The sequence below is a fragment of the Castor canadensis genome, chromosome 18 (assembly GCF_047511655.1).
Source record: "Castor canadensis chromosome 18, mCasCan1.hap1v2, whole genome shotgun sequence".
In the NCBI taxonomy this organism is placed as follows: Eukaryota; Metazoa; Chordata; class Mammalia; order Rodentia; family Castoridae; genus Castor; species Castor canadensis.
Genome location: NC_133403.1, coordinates 32,302,061 through 32,321,004, shown reverse-complemented (window position 1 = coordinate 32,321,004; position 18,944 = coordinate 32,302,061). Strand labels below are relative to the sequence as shown.

At 44.2% G+C, this 18,944-nt stretch overlaps 1 protein-coding gene across 1 annotated transcript in view; it reads right to left on the bottom strand.

Moving 5' to 3' along the window:
- Gcn1 (GCN1 activator of EIF2AK4) overlaps positions 1 to 18,820 on the bottom strand; it is a 58,886-nt gene extending 40,066 nt beyond the window's left edge. Inside the window, exons 1-14 of the mRNA XM_020179078.2 lie at positions 18,772 to 18,820; positions 13,510 to 13,612; positions 9,995 to 10,058; positions 9,339 to 9,470; positions 8,775 to 8,883; positions 6,276 to 6,374; positions 6,053 to 6,187; positions 5,047 to 5,115; positions 4,829 to 4,937; positions 4,203 to 4,277; positions 3,842 to 3,970; positions 2,772 to 2,822; positions 2,319 to 2,417; positions 1,904 to 2,077 (exon numbers count right to left, since the gene is read on the bottom strand). Coding sequence (XP_020034667.2) covers positions 1,904 to 2,077; positions 2,319 to 2,417; positions 2,772 to 2,822; positions 3,842 to 3,970; positions 4,203 to 4,277; positions 4,829 to 4,937; positions 5,047 to 5,115; positions 6,053 to 6,187; positions 6,276 to 6,374; positions 8,775 to 8,883; positions 9,339 to 9,470; positions 9,995 to 10,058; positions 13,510 to 13,612; positions 18,772 to 18,789 — 1,366 coding nt within the window. The 5' untranslated portion in view covers positions 18,790 to 18,820. The remainder of the gene's footprint in view (positions 1 to 1,903; positions 2,078 to 2,318; positions 2,418 to 2,771; positions 2,823 to 3,841; positions 3,971 to 4,202; positions 4,278 to 4,828; positions 4,938 to 5,046; positions 5,116 to 6,052; positions 6,188 to 6,275; positions 6,375 to 8,774; positions 8,884 to 9,338; positions 9,471 to 9,994; positions 10,059 to 13,509; positions 13,613 to 18,771) is intronic.
- Between the last annotated feature and the right edge of the window lie 124 nt (positions 18,821 to 18,944).

Sequence of the window (18,944 nt, the reverse complement as noted above, 5' to 3'; positions counted from 1 at the left end):
ACCCCAGTACCATTAAAAAAAAAAAAGGGCAGCTTGTTGCTGGTGGCTCACATCTGTAATTCTAGCTACCCGGGAGGCTGAAATTGGGAGGATGAAGGTTCGAGGCCAACCTGGGCAAATAGTTCATGAGACCCCATCTCCAAAATAACCAGAGCAAAATGAATTGGAAGTGTGGCTCAAGTGGTAGAGCCATCTGCTTTGCAAGCATGAAGCCCTGAGTTCAAACCCTAGTCCCACCAAAAAGAGAGAACCCAGTTAAAACTATAGCTAAACCCATGTTATTGTAACTATTAACTGGGCATATCAGACTATTTCACAAGGAAACCATTATTTCAGATAATGTCATGGATTTGAATCTGAGAAATGCTTATCCTAAAGACTTATTTTATACTTTGTGCTCGTTCGTTTGCAGTACTGGGGCTAGAACTGCTGACCCCCAACACTATGTTTATTTTTAAAGCACGGAACAAAGCTAGCTCAACTGAAGAGACTAGGTTAAACCAAGTCTCTGACATCTACAATTCAATCTAAAACCAAGCCTGATTAAGGCGGCAAAAATGCAAACTGATACATGAGTACACAGACTGTTTTTAAATCAAGGATATGAGTTTATTCAATCCCTAAGGTAGTACTAACTGTACATTTCCACACATGAGAATCTAAGACTTCATCAGCACTCTCTGTGGCTTTGCATAAACCTCACTAACCACTGCACAGAGATGATCTATGACTCAGAGCCTGGATATGTGTTTTAGGAAAAGATGCATTGCTCTTAAACTCAGTGCCAAAAATCCTTCCAGTCATATTCTTCTTCCCTAACCATTAAGGGATATATATAGGTACAAAGTTCATCAGACAAGACACATTTCATACAGAAGGATGTCCCTTCTCTAGGGGCGGTTCTGGAATCTCTTGGACATTTCTTTAAACATAGCTCATCATAAATCTAAAAGAAATACATCATTTCAAAAAAATACAAGCTTATTATAGAGGTGGAAGTCAATGTTAAAGGTTACTAGTTTGGGAATGAAGCTCCTATCCAGATCTGACGCTTCCCTGGCTCTGCTTGGCATAGAGGTAGACACCAAAGTCTATGTCAGCAGCTGTGTTAGCACTAAAAGAAGGGCAGTGGTCATTTTTAATAGAACCAGAGTCAAGTATGTATGAAGTTAAACCTTTTAAATCAGTTTTATCAGGGCCAGGCACCAGTGGCTCACACCTATAAACCTAGCTACTCAGGAGATGGAGACCAAGAGGATGGCAGTTCGAGGCCAGCATGGGGGGGAAAAAAAAAAAAAAAAAAAAGGCAAGACCCTATCCCAATACTTGGGCTGGCATGGCAGAGTAGCTCAAGCAGTAGAGCATCTGCCTAGCAAACATTACGCCATGAGTTCAAACGCCAGTACCACCAAAAATAAAACAAAAATCAGTCTCATAAGAATCGTTTCTCCACAATTTCAGATGTTGCAGTGACAGGTTCTGCTTGTGGTCCTCACTAAATAAAGTTTGCTAAAGGGAGAAGTCCTTTATTTGTTGTTAAGACTGAGCTCTGATTCTGGGATTTATGAATGACTAAAAGGCCCAAAGGCTCAGGAAGAAATGATGCAAAACAAGCTGAACCAAAAGGGAAAGCCTGGAATGGTGGAAATGCCCTAAAGAAGCCAGGCACTGTGGCTCACACCTGTAATCCTAGCAACTCAGGAGGCAGAGATTAGGAGGATATTGGTTCGAAGCCAGCCAGGGCAAATAATTTGCAAGACTCCAAAAAACCCTATCATGAAAAAGGGCTGGTGGAATGGCTCAAGGTGTAAGCCTTGAGCTCAAACCCCAGTACCACCAAAAAAAAAAAAAGAGAAGAAAATGCCCTGAAGACTTGGCTACCCCTGCAGAGGAGGCTTCTTACCTCGGAAGGAGGCCAGCATGCACTGCAGGTAAGCATGCCTCACTGCAGAGGTGGAGGTTTTAAGGCTGAAAGCTTTCTTAAACCAGTCAGTGAGCTTCTTGGGCACTTCTGTAGTAAACCGGTTGCACCAGAGAGCCAGGACAGAAACAGCGTGTACCAAGGTGCCTTCATGCACTAGGACAAGCAGCACAAGATAAGTCAGTATAACATCTTACAACCTCATCAAATCACCGTAAGTAGCACAAGAAAGCAAGCCAGAGGCCCAGAAGAGGAAATAGTGACATTTCAGGCAACTCCCAGCCCTGCTAGCAAAGGATGGTGTGTCTTCAGAAGGGGCTCATGGAAGGCTCCAGACGGGAAAAACCACAGTCAAGGATGGGTCTGGACTGCACCCCCCCATGCTGCACAGAATTACCTTCCTGCTGGAGGAACGGAATAAAAAGCTCAGCAACGGTCCCATTCAGGACTTGACCAGAAGACCCGGACACCACATGGTGACTGATGCTCCCAATTCCTGAAAGGCAGATTCCCTGCTCGGCCCCTCATCTGCACAAAACCACAGCAGGCAAGTCTTCCTGCCACTGCCACCTTGGCACACCGGGTCACAGACCTCTTTTGGGTCCCCAGCAGCCATGCCTCTCCCCTGGCCATTACTAACCCTCCGTCAATTCTCCCTCCACAGTCTTGCCTTTTTATAGAAGCCAGGCCTCTTGCCACGCAGGCAGGCAGCAGAGTCCTGGGAGGCAGGCTGGCACAGCCAACACTGTCAGAGAGGTCAGGATTCAAAGGACTCGCCTTACCTGAGAGTTATGTTAAACCTCCCCCATTACTACACCACACTTCCATGATCTGAGGAGAAATCTCCTACCTGAGAGTACGCTGATCTTCTGGGCTACAATGGTTAATTTTCCCTCTGAGCCTGAGAAGAGAGAAACAAAGGTTCAAGTTCACATCTGCTCCATTTCCCCAGGGGGGGAATAGTGCAGCCATGAGGTGACATGATATATGCAGACTGCAGAAGTAGCCTTTCTGGTATAAAACTGGGTCTAAGATCACATTTACTAGCCTTTTGTTTTCTATCTAAAAAGTACAATTGAGCAAGATGGAGCCATACACCCCTTCTCATGCCTTCACCTGGCTCCTGAGCTGCAATTCAGCACAGTCCAAGTTCAATGTGCGGGAGCTGCCAAAAGCCTAACCCAGCTGGCTGAAGGTTGGGCTAATCTTGGGCACCACTATCTTCCTATGGTGCTATCATATCAAACAACATAATAAAGATGTTTTAGAGTATAAAAGAAGAAATGGATTAGGAAACACTTTGGAAATACTAATATAGTATGCTCCATATAATGATTATAGCAGTTATTCAGGATTTACCAATCTGTTGAGTTGTAAATGTAAGAGGAAAAAGTTTTACATGAATATATATCAAATCAGCATTTGTGTTTTACATTAAATGAAAGACATAAAAATATTTGTGTATTCTTCAAATTAAAAAAAAAAAAAGACTGGAAGTGTGGCCCAAGCACACTCTCATTTGCAAATGAGAAGTCTTGAGTTCAAACCCTACTGTCACTAAAAAAATATACTAGGGTCTTATAGAAAATTTGAGAAACTGAAAAACTATAAAGGAAAAAATATTTTAGATCACCACGTTCCCACTACTCAAAGACATTACTAACATCTTGATATATTTCTTTTCACTTTTCTGCCTTGCATACAAAAGCATATATACTTAAAAACAATGAGATCACCCCCACTTACACTGCCCAGTATGTGCTTTTGTTCACATCGCACACATACATTTCAATGTGGGCATCCCCTCATCACATAGCCTCACCACAAACAGAGTCAGAATCAAGTCCCTGCCAGATCCAGGCTCCAGGGGAATACTAGGACACACCTCAGCCATGTCAGCAGCCGAGAAAGTCTACTCACCTCCGAGGATCGCAAACAGGTGTCTGGTGAGGGCCTCCATGGCTGAGGAGTCGCTGCACTGGCGGGCCAGGTTGCGCAGGGCCAGCACAGCTTCGTCCATCAGGCGGGGGCTGTTGGATTTCAGCTGATCTAGACACACAGAGCCACTGCTCAGGGGCTTTCAGCAGCTCTGCATTCAGACTTTAATCTGTCCTTCTCACGCTCCCAGCTCTTCACTCCTAACTCTCTATTCTAATTACAAAGGATCTCAAAAAATAAACTCTGCCCGTTTGGAGGAGGTTAAAGCATTATCTCTAACCTGAGCTGTCGTCCGTAAGAACTGCAGCAAGTACAACCAAAACCCAACGTGTGGCATACTCACTAGCCAGGCCTTTCACGATGTCCGGTGCATACTGACTGAGATCAAGTGTCACAGATGCCAGGAGACTAGAGATGGCTAAGGGGACAGAAAATACTGCCCTATCAGACTCAGGGATTAATGGGCATTTTTGCCCTAATCCCCAGCAAACATCACCAGGCCAAGTATCTAGCCACATGATAATGTAACTGCCCTTCACCTCTACAGGGAAGCAGATAGTCATATCCTTGAACCAAAGCTCTGCTGGAAAGCTGTGTATTTCCCTAATCTCAATGAGGAAAAACTTGCCCCTCTAATATTCCACTGACACCCATTACACCACGAGAAGCAGGGACAGAGACTTAACCCTCATAGTCTATGGTTCAAAAGCCACTTTTATGCCAATTCCAAACTGTCTATAAGAGGTTTTTAACCTAAATAGTCTCCAGGAGCATCTTGAACATCTACAATACATGTAGCACTCTAAGTGGCTACACTTTCAAGCATTTCTCTAACAAGAAATGACCATGACTTTAAGCATATTCTAAAATGGGTGTCTGATCTCTCTCACACCCTGCTGGCCAAGCAGGAGGAACAGAGCTGACCAGGCAACATGTCCCCTCCCATCATCCTGTTAGATAGGAACCTACTTTCAATAACATTCTCTGGACTCCTCAGTAAGGACTTCTGTATGGTAGGCAGTATCAGATCCTTAAACTCTGAGTGTGACATGTATCGGAGCAAAGGAGCACAGTTGTCCTACAAAGAGAAAGGAATCAGAGATCCAGCCCTCTAGGGATCAGATCAAGAATAAAGGGCAGTGAAGAGATCCAGCTTGTCTGGGTGGTTAAGCTATGCTGCCACTCACCAGCAGGTACTTCGGAGGCTTCACTTTGCTCATCAGGACGTTCTTCATGTAAAAATCCAGCAGGGCACTCTGGAAGACAGAGATCAAGCTAGATCCTGGCCCTACAAAATGTCTGACCACAGCCTAAGAGGTCCATCCCTGTTGTCAAAGCCTCCAAAAACCACAAACCAATGTCCCCAAATCTCAACGTTAAGCATACAGGTCCCACTGATCATGCCAACCCATGGCAAAGTCTTCCGTACTTTCCATGCCCCTGGGAGAAAGTTCAAAGGCTTTGGCATGGCTTCCAAGACTTTCTCTTCTCCCAGTTCACCTCTCTCACTCACTCCCGCCACTGGAGCCCCACTTGCCTCCTGGATGCTCCTTCTCTCCGACTGCCTTCTATGCCTGAAGTCCCCTTCCTCACCTCTTCACCTGCTAACTCCTTTCCCACTCAAAGTCCCTTCATTGCAGAGATATGTCCCCTGATCAACAGCCTTAGTCATGTCACTTGCTGTAGAATACCACAGCTTCTTGCACTTTTCCTCTGTAGCACTTATCATCATTATAATCATTTCCCTGATGTCAGATTCCTTTTCAGACTCATTTCTACAAAGATCATAGCTCCCTGCACACTGCTGTTATCACTAAACCTGGCACAGTGCTTGGCACATGGTAGTTTCCCAATGAGGGTGAATAAATGGCTGCATGAACAAGCAAACTATAACTATGATAACAATAATATACTACAATCCCATATACATAATACATATATAATATATTATAATAATAATAATGTAATCCCATAACTATGCCAGGTTTTACCACAAGCCAGAACTGCAGGAAAAACTTACCAACTCATTGAAGTTCATTATCACTGAAAAGGGCCAGGGTCTCATCTGAGAAAATCAGCAAGTCTTGAGATGAGACCAGCAGCTCAGGCTATGAGGTCAAAGCAAATTCCCACTCCTTCCCCCCAGTGAGTCCACAATGTGGCAAATCCATAGACACTGTGCCTGGCACTTGCCTTGTGCTGATTGACCACATCCATCTCCTTATGGCTTGTGCAGAACTGAACCAAAAGCCCCAGCATGCCAGCATAGTTCTGGTTGGGTTCTAGGCTGAGAATGGCTGACAAGTACTGTTCCACCAGCCCAGGGTTCTGAAGAGGAAGTGGAAGGAAGGTGGATCAGATAGCAGCCTAGGCACAGAACAAGCACCATCTACTACCTCCTGCCTGCTCCTGTCACCTCTTTCCACAGCTTGGTGAGCTTCTTCACAGCACCATCCACAGCATGCTTGTGGGAGCCACCTAGTACCTCCAGCAGCAGCAGACACTGAACCTCGACCTGCCAGGGCCAGGAAAGGCTTAAGTCAGGATGTGACATGGGAGTGGGGGTCCTATGGCCCTCACAGTCTGCCAAAGACCTTCTTCAGGTCCTCTAAATCTGGCTTTGTCTCTACTATGTCTCCTTCACTTAACTCAACCCTGATCCTCTTCCTTTCATCCTCCTGCACTTAGTCCTGTCCTTTAACCATACTGTTCACTTAAGTATTTTCTTTTTTTTTTTAATTTCTAACTCATCTGTATGTTACCTCTCAAAGCAGAATGTGACTTGGGCACTACATTTCCATACACAAGCCTTGCACTTACGCATTTATTTACTAATTATTTGTTGGGCTGGAGGTGTGGCTCAAGTGGTAGAGCACCTGCCTAATAAACACACAAAACCCTGTACCACCAAAACCCAGTTTAAACCCCAATACTACCAAAAATACATAAATATTTGTTGAACACTTTCTATAAGTCAGACAATGAATATGCATGGGGAACAAGATAGAACAAGGTAGAAATGGATGAGAAAAAAATAAAAAGAACAAGGTGCTTTCCTGTACTTTATAGTCCAAAGGAAGAAAAAAATATTAAATAAAAAGGCAAATGCATGAATTCAGTAAGACAAGTTCCATGCAGGAAAAGAACAGACTTCTGTTTCATCTGTTTCTTCCTTTTTGTTTTTGAAACAGGGTTTCATTAAGTAGTGCAGACTGGCCTCAAACCTGCTATGTAGAAAAGGCTGGCCTTGAACCCAAATTTGTTTTTTATAATTAAAAGTTTTTAGGGCTGGCGGAGTAGCTCAAGTAGTAAGAGCACCTGCCTAGCAAGCATGAGACCTTGAGTTCAAACTCCAGTGCCACCAAAAAAAAAAAAAAAAAAAAAAAAAAGATTTTAGCAAAGCACCAACGGCTCAGTCCTATAATCCTAAACTACTTACTACTTCGGAGGCTGAGATCAGGAGGATCACAGTTTGAGGTCAACCTAGGCAAATAGTTTGTGAGACTCTTATCTCCAAAATAACCAGAGCAAAATGGACTGGAGGTGTGGCTCAAGTGGCAGAGCACCTGTGTCTAAGTTCAAACTCCAGTTGCATGATAAAACAAGTTTTTAAAGCTTCTATCATATTCAGAGTTATACTGCTATTGCTTCTCCCTGGAATGTAATCTGGCCATTGCCTGTTCTCTCATATCCTCCAGGTCCCTGCTCAAACATTACCTCCTCAGAAGACTCAATCCCACCACCCTCTACCACTCTCTATCCTCCACCCTGCTTTTCTTCAGCAATGTTCTTCATTCTGTTGTTTATTTGTGGACTTGCTTACTGTCCATTCCCAGAGTGTATACTCCATGGGAGGAAGGAGTACCTCTACCTTGTTCACACACTAGACCCAGCTGCTAGAACAGCATCCAGCACACAGGAAGCCCTCACACATCCCTGAGCAGTTGAACCAACTACAACCTATGTGTACACTTGACATCAGCAACCAGTCATTTTGAATCTCAACTAAGTCAGTCTTTATAACAACTCTTTGAGGTAGGTGATACTTTTTCACAATTTGCAAATGAGGAAACAGATTCAATAGAAGGTAAGTGGCCAAACAGTTCATGAGAACCCATCTCCAAAATAGCCAGAGCAAAAAGACTACAGGTGTGGTTAAAGAGGCAGAGCACCCAATTTGCCAGCACAAAGCCCTGAATACAAATCCCAGTCCCAGCAAAAAATGAATAAATAAAATAAAAACAAATCACAGCTGGGCACTGGTGGCTCATGCCTATAATCCTAGCTACCTGGGAGGCTGAGACCAGGAAAATTGTGGTTCCAGGCCAGCCTAGGCAAATAGTTCACAAGACCCCTTCTCCAAAATAGCCAGAGTAAAATGGACTGAAGGTGTGGCTTAAGTGGTAGAGTGCCTGCTTTGCAAGTGCGAAGGCCTGAGGAAAACCAGGGAATGTGCAAGGAGCAGGGATAGAAAGAGAGGAGAGAATTTTAGGACCAAGACACACTACTCTATTATCCACTTCAACACTAAAATCCAAACACAAGGAAAAGAATGATTACTTGGGAAAAGACAAAACAAAACTGGCATGATATATATTACTGCATTTTCTAATTTCCTTGCTTTTTGTCTACCTTCCCTACATGCCATAAAGGCAGAACTCACATTTTCTTGTTCATCACTGTATTCCCAATGCCTAGAATCATGCCCAACTCAGAGAAGCTTCAAAACATGTAATGAACAGATGAATGCGATTCCGTGGAACTCATTTCCCTACTGTCACCTGCCTTGGAACAATTCAAAGCACTTTGTCCCAGGTACCTGTGAGAGCACTCAGCATGCAGGAGGATGTTAGCCGTGCTCTCTGACTCTGTGCAGGATGTTGACCCTCACTGCTTCAAAGACCCAGGAACCTACCAATTTGTTCCAGATGTCTCCTTGCCGCTTGGCTTTTGAGGGAAAGACGATGCGCACTAGAAGGCAGGTCCACGTCAGGGCCAGCAAGGCAGCCGAACCACTGCTTTTACTGTAGAGGAGAGGAGGGAGAAAGGAGGAGAAGGCTGAGTGCAAAGAAGCAGCCTCCTCTTGGAGGACAAACATTCACCCTAAGGCCCTGCCTAGTACATAATAGAGAAGAACTTGAAACTTGCTTCCCACAAGTTATTTGTGACAACTTAAGACAAGTAGCCCAGCCCTCATTAGCTAGAGTCCTATCTGTTGGCACTTGCAAGTATGAAAACAAAAAGATGACTTCCCCATCCAGTACCTTGCTTCTGCTGGTTCCCAACCCTGCTCCTGAGGAAAGTGGTTTTGTACACTGAGCTGGCCACATCCTGGCTCCTCTCTCAGTTTAGATGCAGAAGTCAGGTGCCATTCAGAGTGCAAAGGGCTATGAACCAGGGATGCTCACATCTGCACCAGCCTATCTGGCTGAGTAAGATTCCACCAATCCCTGGGGGCCTACTACCTTTACCCTCTTACCTAGGAACACCTGCTTTAGAGCCAATGCCTGAAGACTGCAGAGAGTGCAGGAGGTTCTTAGCAGTGGCCTCTGGCTGGGCCTCAGCCAACTGCTGGATGGCTGTCTGCAGAGCCCGGCGGGAGGCTGCATCTCTGGGGGAGGAAAGAAGAGGAAAAGTGACTGTGTGAACTCGGGGAGGGGCAAGGTTCTTAGGCCAAGCACTGGTATTTCTTGGAAAAAACTGACTTCACTATAGTTCAGTGGATCAGATGATAGGATAAGGAAATAACTTGATAAATCTACCTCTTCCCAGAGTTCTAAAAGTAGATGGCAAGGGCAAACACGCCATCAGGAGTATCAGGGCAGCACCTACACTTATAGAATACTTATAATAATGGCTTCGAACTAGGCCAACTGCATTTATATGCATGACTAATGACAGCATATATATTCTGAGCACTCATGAGAAGGCCTCTACATTTATCAACCACCATTTTTGAGATAAATAATGGTATCACCATTCTGCAGATAAAGAAACTGAAATGTAGACAGGTTAAGTAACTTGCCCAGGATCCAATGTAGACATGGCTCCAGGCAGTCTTGCTCCAATGCCTGGGCTCTGTAACCACTGTCTCATACTACCTCCCTGTATAATATGCTTCTGGTTGAGATTCACCTGTATCGATGCAGAGTCAAGCAGAATAATTTGCAGAGCCCTTTCACTGCTCCCTCTGGCAGATCTGAAACCAAAGATCACAAACTGATCAATAAAAACAACATGGTGAGCATCTACTTTCACCAGGCACTCCCCGTATCTTTATAAAATTCCCAGGAGAAAAAAGCAATGATAAAAATAGAACTCTAGAACCTTGATGCAGAAAAGCTTAGGGTAGACATTTGTTAAACAAACAAAACTACAGCAGTACAAGGGGCCTCAAAATCTTCCATGCTAGCCAGGTGCTGTTGGCTCACGTGTGTAATCCTAGCTACTCAGGAGGCAAAATTCAGGAAGAAGATCGTGGTTTGAAGCCAGCCCAGGGCAAGACCCTATCTCAAAAAACCCATCAATAAAAAAGGGCTGGTGGAGTGGCTCAAGGTGGTATAGGCCCTGAGTTCACACCCCAGTACCACAAAAAAAAAAAACCCAAAAAACATTCATGCTGCGGAGCAGAAGTTCAGGAGTACTGGAACTGTTCTGCTTCTTGACTTGGGTGCTGGTTACACAGGATGCTGCTTAGTTTGCAATGATTCAGAAAGCTGTTTGCTTATAATATGGGACCTTTCTTTATGTACATTCTAATACCACAGTTTAAAAAATAATACAAGCCAGGAACTGGGTGTGGTGAAGTACATCTATAATCCCAGCACTCAGGAGGCAGAGGCAGGAGAATCTTGAGTTCAAGAACAGCCTGGGCTACAGAGCCAGACCATGTCAAAAAAGAAAAAAAAAAAAAAAAAACAAATGGAGCTGGAGGTGTCTCAAGCAGTATTACGCCTGTATAACAAGAACAAAGCACTGAGTTCAAACCTCAAAACCACCAAAAATTAATAATAGTAGTAAAGGCAAGAAACAGGGCATGCACCCTATAGTCACAGCTATGTGGGGAGCTGAGGAAGGAGGATTGCTTAAGCCCTTGAGTTCAAGTCTTAAGGCAACAAGCAAGACCTTTTCTCAAAGAGAGAAAAAAAAAAGCAAGACTAAAATACCAAGAGGAGTCAGAAAAGGGAAGAGCACCTATAACTGGAGTGGGTTCTGAAGTCTGAAAGACCCCGATGCTTGGCCTAATAAATTAGCAGGCTATCAGGAAATGCAGAGAGAGGGAAGTATGTATGAGTGGTGTTAAAATGACTAAAAATGCAGGGGTAAGAAAGGAATGGACTGATGATACCTGGTACTTAGTGCTGCTCCAGGCATTTCATACCACATTAACTCATTCACTCCCCAAGGTGGGATCTGTTATCCAAGCCCACTTTAAGATGAAGAAAACAACAGGAATCTAAGCAGAGGGAAACAGGCAGTTGGGATGAACAAGAGTGCAAGGAAATGTTCAGAAGACAACTGGGACAAATGCTGTATGGCAGGCAACAAGGAGAACCCTGAGTAGGGGAAATTCAGCCTGAACATGAGACAGACAAGGAGGAAGACACCAGAGACTAAAGGACCCACACGGCTCACAAGATGTCACATTTCAGGCACACAAATGATGGAGAGTAAATGAATAAAATATAGGGATTCAGTTCCCCCAGGGCTCTCAACATTGAGAAAACCGTATAACTTAGGTCAGAAACAGAGTTAAACAGGCTAGGAAAATAACAGTAATATCTGCTAAAATAGGCTGCAAGCATACCAGTCAGGAGATGTGCTAAACATGTTCATGCATGTTCTCAATTACTCCTCACACCAACCCTATGAGGGGTACCACTGCTATCTCCATGTTCAAAGCAAGAGACAGCTCAGAGAGATGAAGTAACCTGTGGCAGGTCACACAGCCATGGTTAGAACACAGAGCCTGGCTAAGCCTTTCATCACTGACTGTGGCACTAAAGGAAAGATCAAACACGAGAGATGCTGCCTCAGTAAGTCTCCATGATCAAGTCTACGGAGGCAGGACTGAGGAGCAGGGCCAGGCTGGGAGATGAAGCCAACTGCCTCTCAGATAGCTCTGAGAAGATCCCCAACTCCTCAGTATGGCTGGAAACACCTCACCCAGCTTTGGTTCACTCACTCAATTATCTGCTGCCCTAACAAAGGAAGCCAGAATAATTACCACTATACATCAACCCCTCTTTGGACTCAGAAAATTAGAAAGAAATAAAAAAGAGAGAGAATTAACAATTTTGTGAAGAAAGTATTTCCATAGCCAACTTCCACATCAAACTACACTTTACAAATACAATTCACCCTGAACTGTAGAATTCCAAGGCTCCAGAAAAGCAAAATCACCCTCAAAAGATACAAAGTGGCTCATAAACTTCACTCACACAAGTCAAACTCCTCACTCCATAAACCATGGGAGAGGGAGGTAGGATTTGTGGTTATTTTGAAAGCAGAGTAACCAACATGGCTCAGCACATGTGTACAGCTGGTGTCACAGAACAGCCTAACTAAAACCCTCTTGAGAAAGTAACCAGGAAGACCTCATAGGAGGTCATAAAACTCATACACTAGAGCATTCATCCAGAGAAGGACACCTTAGAAGCTCACACAATTTACTCCACTTACAACACCACTTTAACAAGCTTGAGTATGCTGCCCAGGCAACAGCAGGTCAGAATCAGCAAGTGAGAATGTGGTGGAATAGTGGCAGGAAGTAGGCGCTTCACCAATAAAAGCTGATAGAACCAACTCCACAGAGCCGCGATTCTCAAATTTGCGCAAACAGGAATAACCCAGGGGCTCCTAAAACACAGGTGATGGACTCCACCCCCAGGCTTTCTAAATCTGAAGTGCTAGGTGGAGTTAAGACTTTCTCTAACAGGTTCTGAGGCAATGCTGATGCTGACACTGCTGGCCTAGGGACCATTATCGTACAGTAAAACAAATACACCCAAGCTAGGCGCTGGTGCCTCATGCCTGTAATCCTAGCTACTCAAGAGGCAGAGATCAGAAGGATCACAGTTCGAAGCCAGCAGGGGTGAATAGTTCCCAAGACCCTATCTCAAAAACACCCTTCACAAAAAAAGGGTTGGTAGAGTGGCTCAAGGTGTAGGCCCTGAGTTCAAACCCCAATCCCACCAAAAAAAAAAAAAAAAGTATATAAAATTAAAACACCTTTTGAATGTTCCAAGAGGGCTCTAGAAAACATGACATCTCTCAATCTTATTGGATCTTGGGATTTTTTACTGGCCCAATCAACTTTTAACATCTTGTTGACTTCCATGGTACAAACTGGGAAAAAATGGTGCCCCATTATAAAAAAATGTTGTTGCACCCAGTATACTACTCAAGAAAGATTGTTATCTTTCAAAACATTTCCAATAATGGTCAAAACTATAAACAGCTTTGGCACCTATGTGGATAAACTCTCCACTAACCCAAATGTTCAACTGTTTCAATGCATATTATAGTAAATATGAAAAGTGAAGGCAGAAGTCTGCAGAGAGGGGAAAAGGAGGTATGGTTCTTAAGAGAAAACACAACTTGTTTTTAAAATGAAACAGCATCCAGGGTACATGATGGTAAATAAATACCTTTTCCAGCAACACATCTCCCCAGTTCACTGAGGATTTCTCTCCGTTCCTTCACACTGGCTGTTGTCACCTTCCCTGCAAAACGCTTTAGTGTCTCCGAAACCTGTGAAGACCAAACCCACAGAGAAAATGTCACCAGTCAGACTACAGTGAGTGTGTGTGCACATGTCAGCATGCATATACCACAACTGCCATATTATGACTCTTTTCCAGACACTGTCTCTGGGGCAGGCGGTGGTAACAAAATCACCCCCAACTGAGATGTACTATTTTAATCCAACGCCAATATACCTTACTTAAATTTGGGCAAAGAGGCAAGGCAACAGGAACAAACACTGCACAGAAAATATCCTTTCAGTAGAGAGGGCTTACTATGTGCCAGCATGTTTCCTTTATAGTATCTTACTCTGACCTCCCACAGGGAATGTCAGTATCCTAGCCAGTCTGCCAGAGCAGAAGCACACTGGCTAAAGATGAAAGGTTAAGAGCTTGGATCTTAGCAGGGCGCTGGTGGCTCATGCCCATAATCCTAGCTACTTGGGAGGCTGAGGTCGGAAGGATCACGGTTCAAGGCCAGCCCAGGCAAACAGTTTGCAAAATTCCCAACTCCAAAATAGCCAGAGCAAAATGAGGTGTGGCGCAAGCGATAGAGCACTTATTTTGCATCTGCGAAGCCCTGGGTTCAAACCCCAATCCTGTCCCTCCCCCACCAAAAAAAAAAAGAAAACAAAAAGGTTGGGTCTTAGTTCTGCCTCTTACTAGCTGTAAAAATCAAGTCAAATAATGTCACCTCCTGACCTTCCACTTCTTCATCTATCCAATGCACCTCATATGATTGCTATGGAAATTAATGATAGAGTATGCACAGCATTTACTCTCATCCTGAGCACAAAGTCGGCTACTAATATTACCAAGCCTGCAAGGGAGGCGTCAGTAGCATCATCAGTCATGAAGACCACTTCCAAGAGGGGAAGTCACTGTTCACAGTGGAGCCCAGAGCCACAGCACCTGCATTTCTGAAACTAAACCTGAAACCAAATAGGTCTAAAAAGCGATGCTAACACATAATGAGCCCTCAACAGCCATCCAGTTAACACAGCTGCAGACCCCTGCTTAGGACATAAGACCCAGGGAGGGGACAGTTGGCGAAGAGTCCCACTGGGAAAATCTGCTCCTGAGCAGTACTATACAAGCTGTAAAGTGGGCAGGCTGTGGATTCAGAAGTGGTACAGCAGGGCATACTAAGACTCGCCTAACCAACACTCTGATGCAGTTGCCTTTTTCCTTTAAGGACATTTCACAGGCAGTCCTTATTAATGGCATGACTCAAGAGGATGCTGAGAAATAAAACCACGCTCAGTTTTTCCTTTATGCTTAAGTCCTGCTATAATTTTCTTGGCAATAAACTAATTTCCAAACTTCGACATAAAATTCTTATTTTAACTTTAAGATGTCCTTTATTTTTATAGTCAGAGATGTACATAATTCAAAAGGCAGAGTCACAGAGTTCTGGATGATTTGCTATAAAAACCAGTTCCTCATCCTCATTTTCCAGGGTCAATTTTAGGGGTTGAGTCTGGCTTAATATTTCAGTAGACATCCCCGTATCTCCAAATATGGATGTGCCTGTGGTGGTACTTCTTGGCTTTTCAGTTTTACTACCCTCAACCTATCCTCTGACTCCACCACACACCCTCCCCCATTTCTCCAACAGTTCTGTTTCATAATATGGGCCAGCTATGGAGTCAGTGTTTGCTTTATCTATAAATGTCATTCAAGTTCCATCTAATAAACTATGTTTCTTACCCTGCCAGCATTTTATTCCCCTGGAGTTAATAACTGCCTCTTCCCACCTCACATCAGTTTGCCTTGTTTTATCCATTCTTACTAATAATTTATCCTCAATCTTTGGTTACTTGACTAAATTTTAATACAGATCAGAAATTCTATCAAATCCTGTCCTCCTGAAGGAGTCTTTCTCACTTTTCTCTCCTGCCCCAATTTGGCAGGTGATCCTCCACAGCTGACTGCAGTTCATCACTCTGAAAATGCACTCTTTCTTGTGTTTGGGTGAAGTATACCCTCCATTTTTGGGGAGCCCTTAAAATCTAAAAATGTTCTAGCCTCACAGATGAGTTTGTCTAGACTCCAAAATCTGCATTGAAATCATTTCCTTTATAATAATAGAAACATTTCTCCACTGAGCTCTAACTTTGAGTTGTAATTATGAAGTCCATCCTAGCTTTTTGTTTTAAATGGAATCTTATTACATATCCCAAGCGGCCCTGAAACTCACTATGTGGCCCAAGTTGGCCTCAAATGAGACTTGAGATCCTCTTGCCTCAACCTCCCGAGTGCTAGGATTACAGTGCACCACCACTCCTGGCCAATTCTGGTTTTTTTTTTCTTTTTGGTGCCACTGAGGTTTGAACTTAGGCCCTCACGATTGTTAAGCACTTGATGCTTAAGTCACTCCACCAGCCCTTTTTTGTGGTGAGTTTTTTCAAGATACGGTCACTTGAACCATTTACCCAGGGCTAGCTAGAGCTTCCTGATTGCTGTCTCCTGAGTAGCTAGGATTACAGGTGTGAGCCACCAATTGCCAGCCAGCCAATTCAGATTTTTGATCCTCTGAATGAGAGCTACCTTTTCTCCCTGAAAGGTTCTGGATCTTCTCTTTATTTCAAGATACTGTGCTTTATTGTGAGTCTACTTTTATTCATTGTCCTAAAAACTATCAGTCTAGAAACATCCTTTAATTGGGGGAGTTTAATTATTTTGTTGGTACCTTCCTTGAATATTGGCTCACAAAGCAGTGATTTCCTGCTTTACAATCTCCAGAGAGAAAACTTCTAGTCTTTTGCCAGCATGGAAGAAGAGAGCAGGGAATCTGACTATGTCTCAACCCGGCTTTTAACCAATCCTCCTAAATCTAACCCCATACTACCCTTATGTTGATGTTAGTACCATCAACTTTCTTCTTTAAGATTCTGCAATGTATTCCGGGCTGGTTGTCAGTTTGCCTAAGTGCTAGATTAGGATTCATTTCCTTGGGCCTGCTAAACTTATGACTGTCACTTTCTTACTTCAAAAAGTTTTCTGCTGCTGTCTGTTTCTCATCCTAACAATCCTTGGTTATTGTTATTGTTGCTTTGTTGGTTTTGTTTTTGTGTTCTGGTTTGTTTGTGTGTGTGTGTGTGTGTGTACAGTGCTGAGGATGGAACCCAGGGCTCATGCATGTTTAAGCATTCTACCACTAAGCTATGCCCCAACCCAGGATTATTTTCTTAAATCCTTTACTAGCTTTAGTGAGGTTCAAGGAGACAGCAAAAACAGATACATGTACCACCCTCTACCTAGAATTCCCACAAAGCTGTGCTCCCATGTGATAATAGCAAACTCTCGGCTATAGTTTTTCTCACAAAGATGAAAGAGCTTTTCAGGTTCAAGGCTCTTCTTTTTCTTAATCAGAAAAAGAGGACTGATGGAATGGCTCAAGTTGTAGCACACCTGCTTAAGGAAGCAAAAGTTTCAGAGTTCAACTCCCAATGCGAACAACAAAATATACAGTCAGACACCAGTGGCTCACACCTATAATCCTAGCTACTCAGGAGGCAGAGATCAGGAGGATAGCAGTTTGAAGCCAACCCAGGCAAACAGTTCACAAAACACTATCTCAAAAAAATCCATCACAAAAAAAAAGAGCTGTTGGAGTGACTCAACGTGTAGGCCCTAAATTCAAGCCCCAGTACCACAAAAAAAGAAAAAAAGAAAGAAAAGAAATTGAGGGATTGGGGGTGTAGCTCAGGCCTAGAATGAAGCCCTGGGTTCAATCCCCACATTACAAAATAAGAAAAAGAAAAAAGTTACCTATTTGAAACCTTGTCACAATAAAAATGAGGAAGCCACTAAGACCCTTAGCAAAATTGTGTTGGTGAAATCAGATGCAAACAGCTGTTAAGTTCAGAGGTATCTTTCTAGAGCAGCACGATCCAACAGAACTTTCTGTGATAATGGAAATGTTTCCCTGCATTGACCAATACAGTAGCCACAAGCACATGCAGCCACCTGTGCATTGAAATGTGGCTAGTGCAAATAAAGAATTGAATTTTTAATTTCCTTTAATTTTGACTAATTTAAGTAAGCATGTAGCTATGTATTTAACTAAATATCTAGTGGCTACCATACTGGACAGCACAGCTCTAGAGAGATTCTTTTATGCATGTGTATCAATGTGAAACATTCAGCATGTTACTCTGTAAAAGCCCCTAAAAATACCCCCAAAGGACCAAGACTCTTTTCTTCCTATGATTCAGTATAACTCAACTTTAAACAAACTGCCAGTGCCTTGCTTGGGAAGATCCTCACTAAATGCCTTCTGAATGTTGGGGTTAAGTGGTCGCCTTCCTTGACCTCTGGGTCTACACATAGAAATTCATTACCCTCCTCAGCCTGGAGACCCAAGGGAGCCAAGCTGTCTTTCAGACACCAGTTTCTCTTTCCCATAATATTATCTTTTCAGCCTAAAACACAGCTACAAACGAGAATTGGGGGGGAGGGAGGAAAGGAAGGCTGGAACAGTTACTCCAAATAGGACAAGGTCCGCACCAGATGTTACACTCAAAAGGTGTCAAGACTCTTCCCAGGTGAGGAGAGTTCTTTTACCTGACCCTAGATCTAATAAAAAGAACCAACATATATGGCTTTACTTTATCTCGCTGACTCTTCACAGCCATCCTATAAAATAGGTATGACTTCAACCCCACTTTATACACTAAAAGACTGACTCTTGTCCACTGTCTCACAGAAACCGAAGAGTAGGGACTCAAACCCCAATCTGTACAAATCCAAAGACTCCACTCTTAAGTCCCTGCACATAGTACATGCCAGAAAACCATTTGCTGAAACAAAGTTAAAAAAAGAATACTCGGCGTTGGCCATAGGCTCGCTGCGGGAGGGCTTTGGGAAAAGGTAGCGGGGTCTCCCAAAGGTGAACTTCAGCGATTGTGGGCTCAGAGGAAGGCCCCGCAGGGCTCCAGCCGCCCGAGCCGAACCCGAACCCCTGCCTCCGGGAGCCCGGGATCGCTCTGCGCCGCCAGGGCCCAGCAGGGCCAAGAGCCGTGAGGAGCGGTCCCGAAGCGACCCCGGGCCGCGCCCTCCGCAGCCATCACCCTCCGCACCCTTAGGCCGCGCAGTCCGGCCAAATGGCAACGGTCTGTGCCCAGCAGCTAGCCGCGTTGGCCCAGCAGCCGACCGCCTCACCTGCGTGTCGGCCGCCATCCTGCGGACGCTGACTCCGGAACTGCTTTCGTAGCGCTTCCGGGTCACGACGAGGCCCACGCGGCAGGGCGAGGCTAAGAACGTGTTATAGACCGGCGGGGGCGTGGCGCCCCGGGGCGGGATGGCGGCCGCTGCAACCCTGGCGTGGAGTTGGC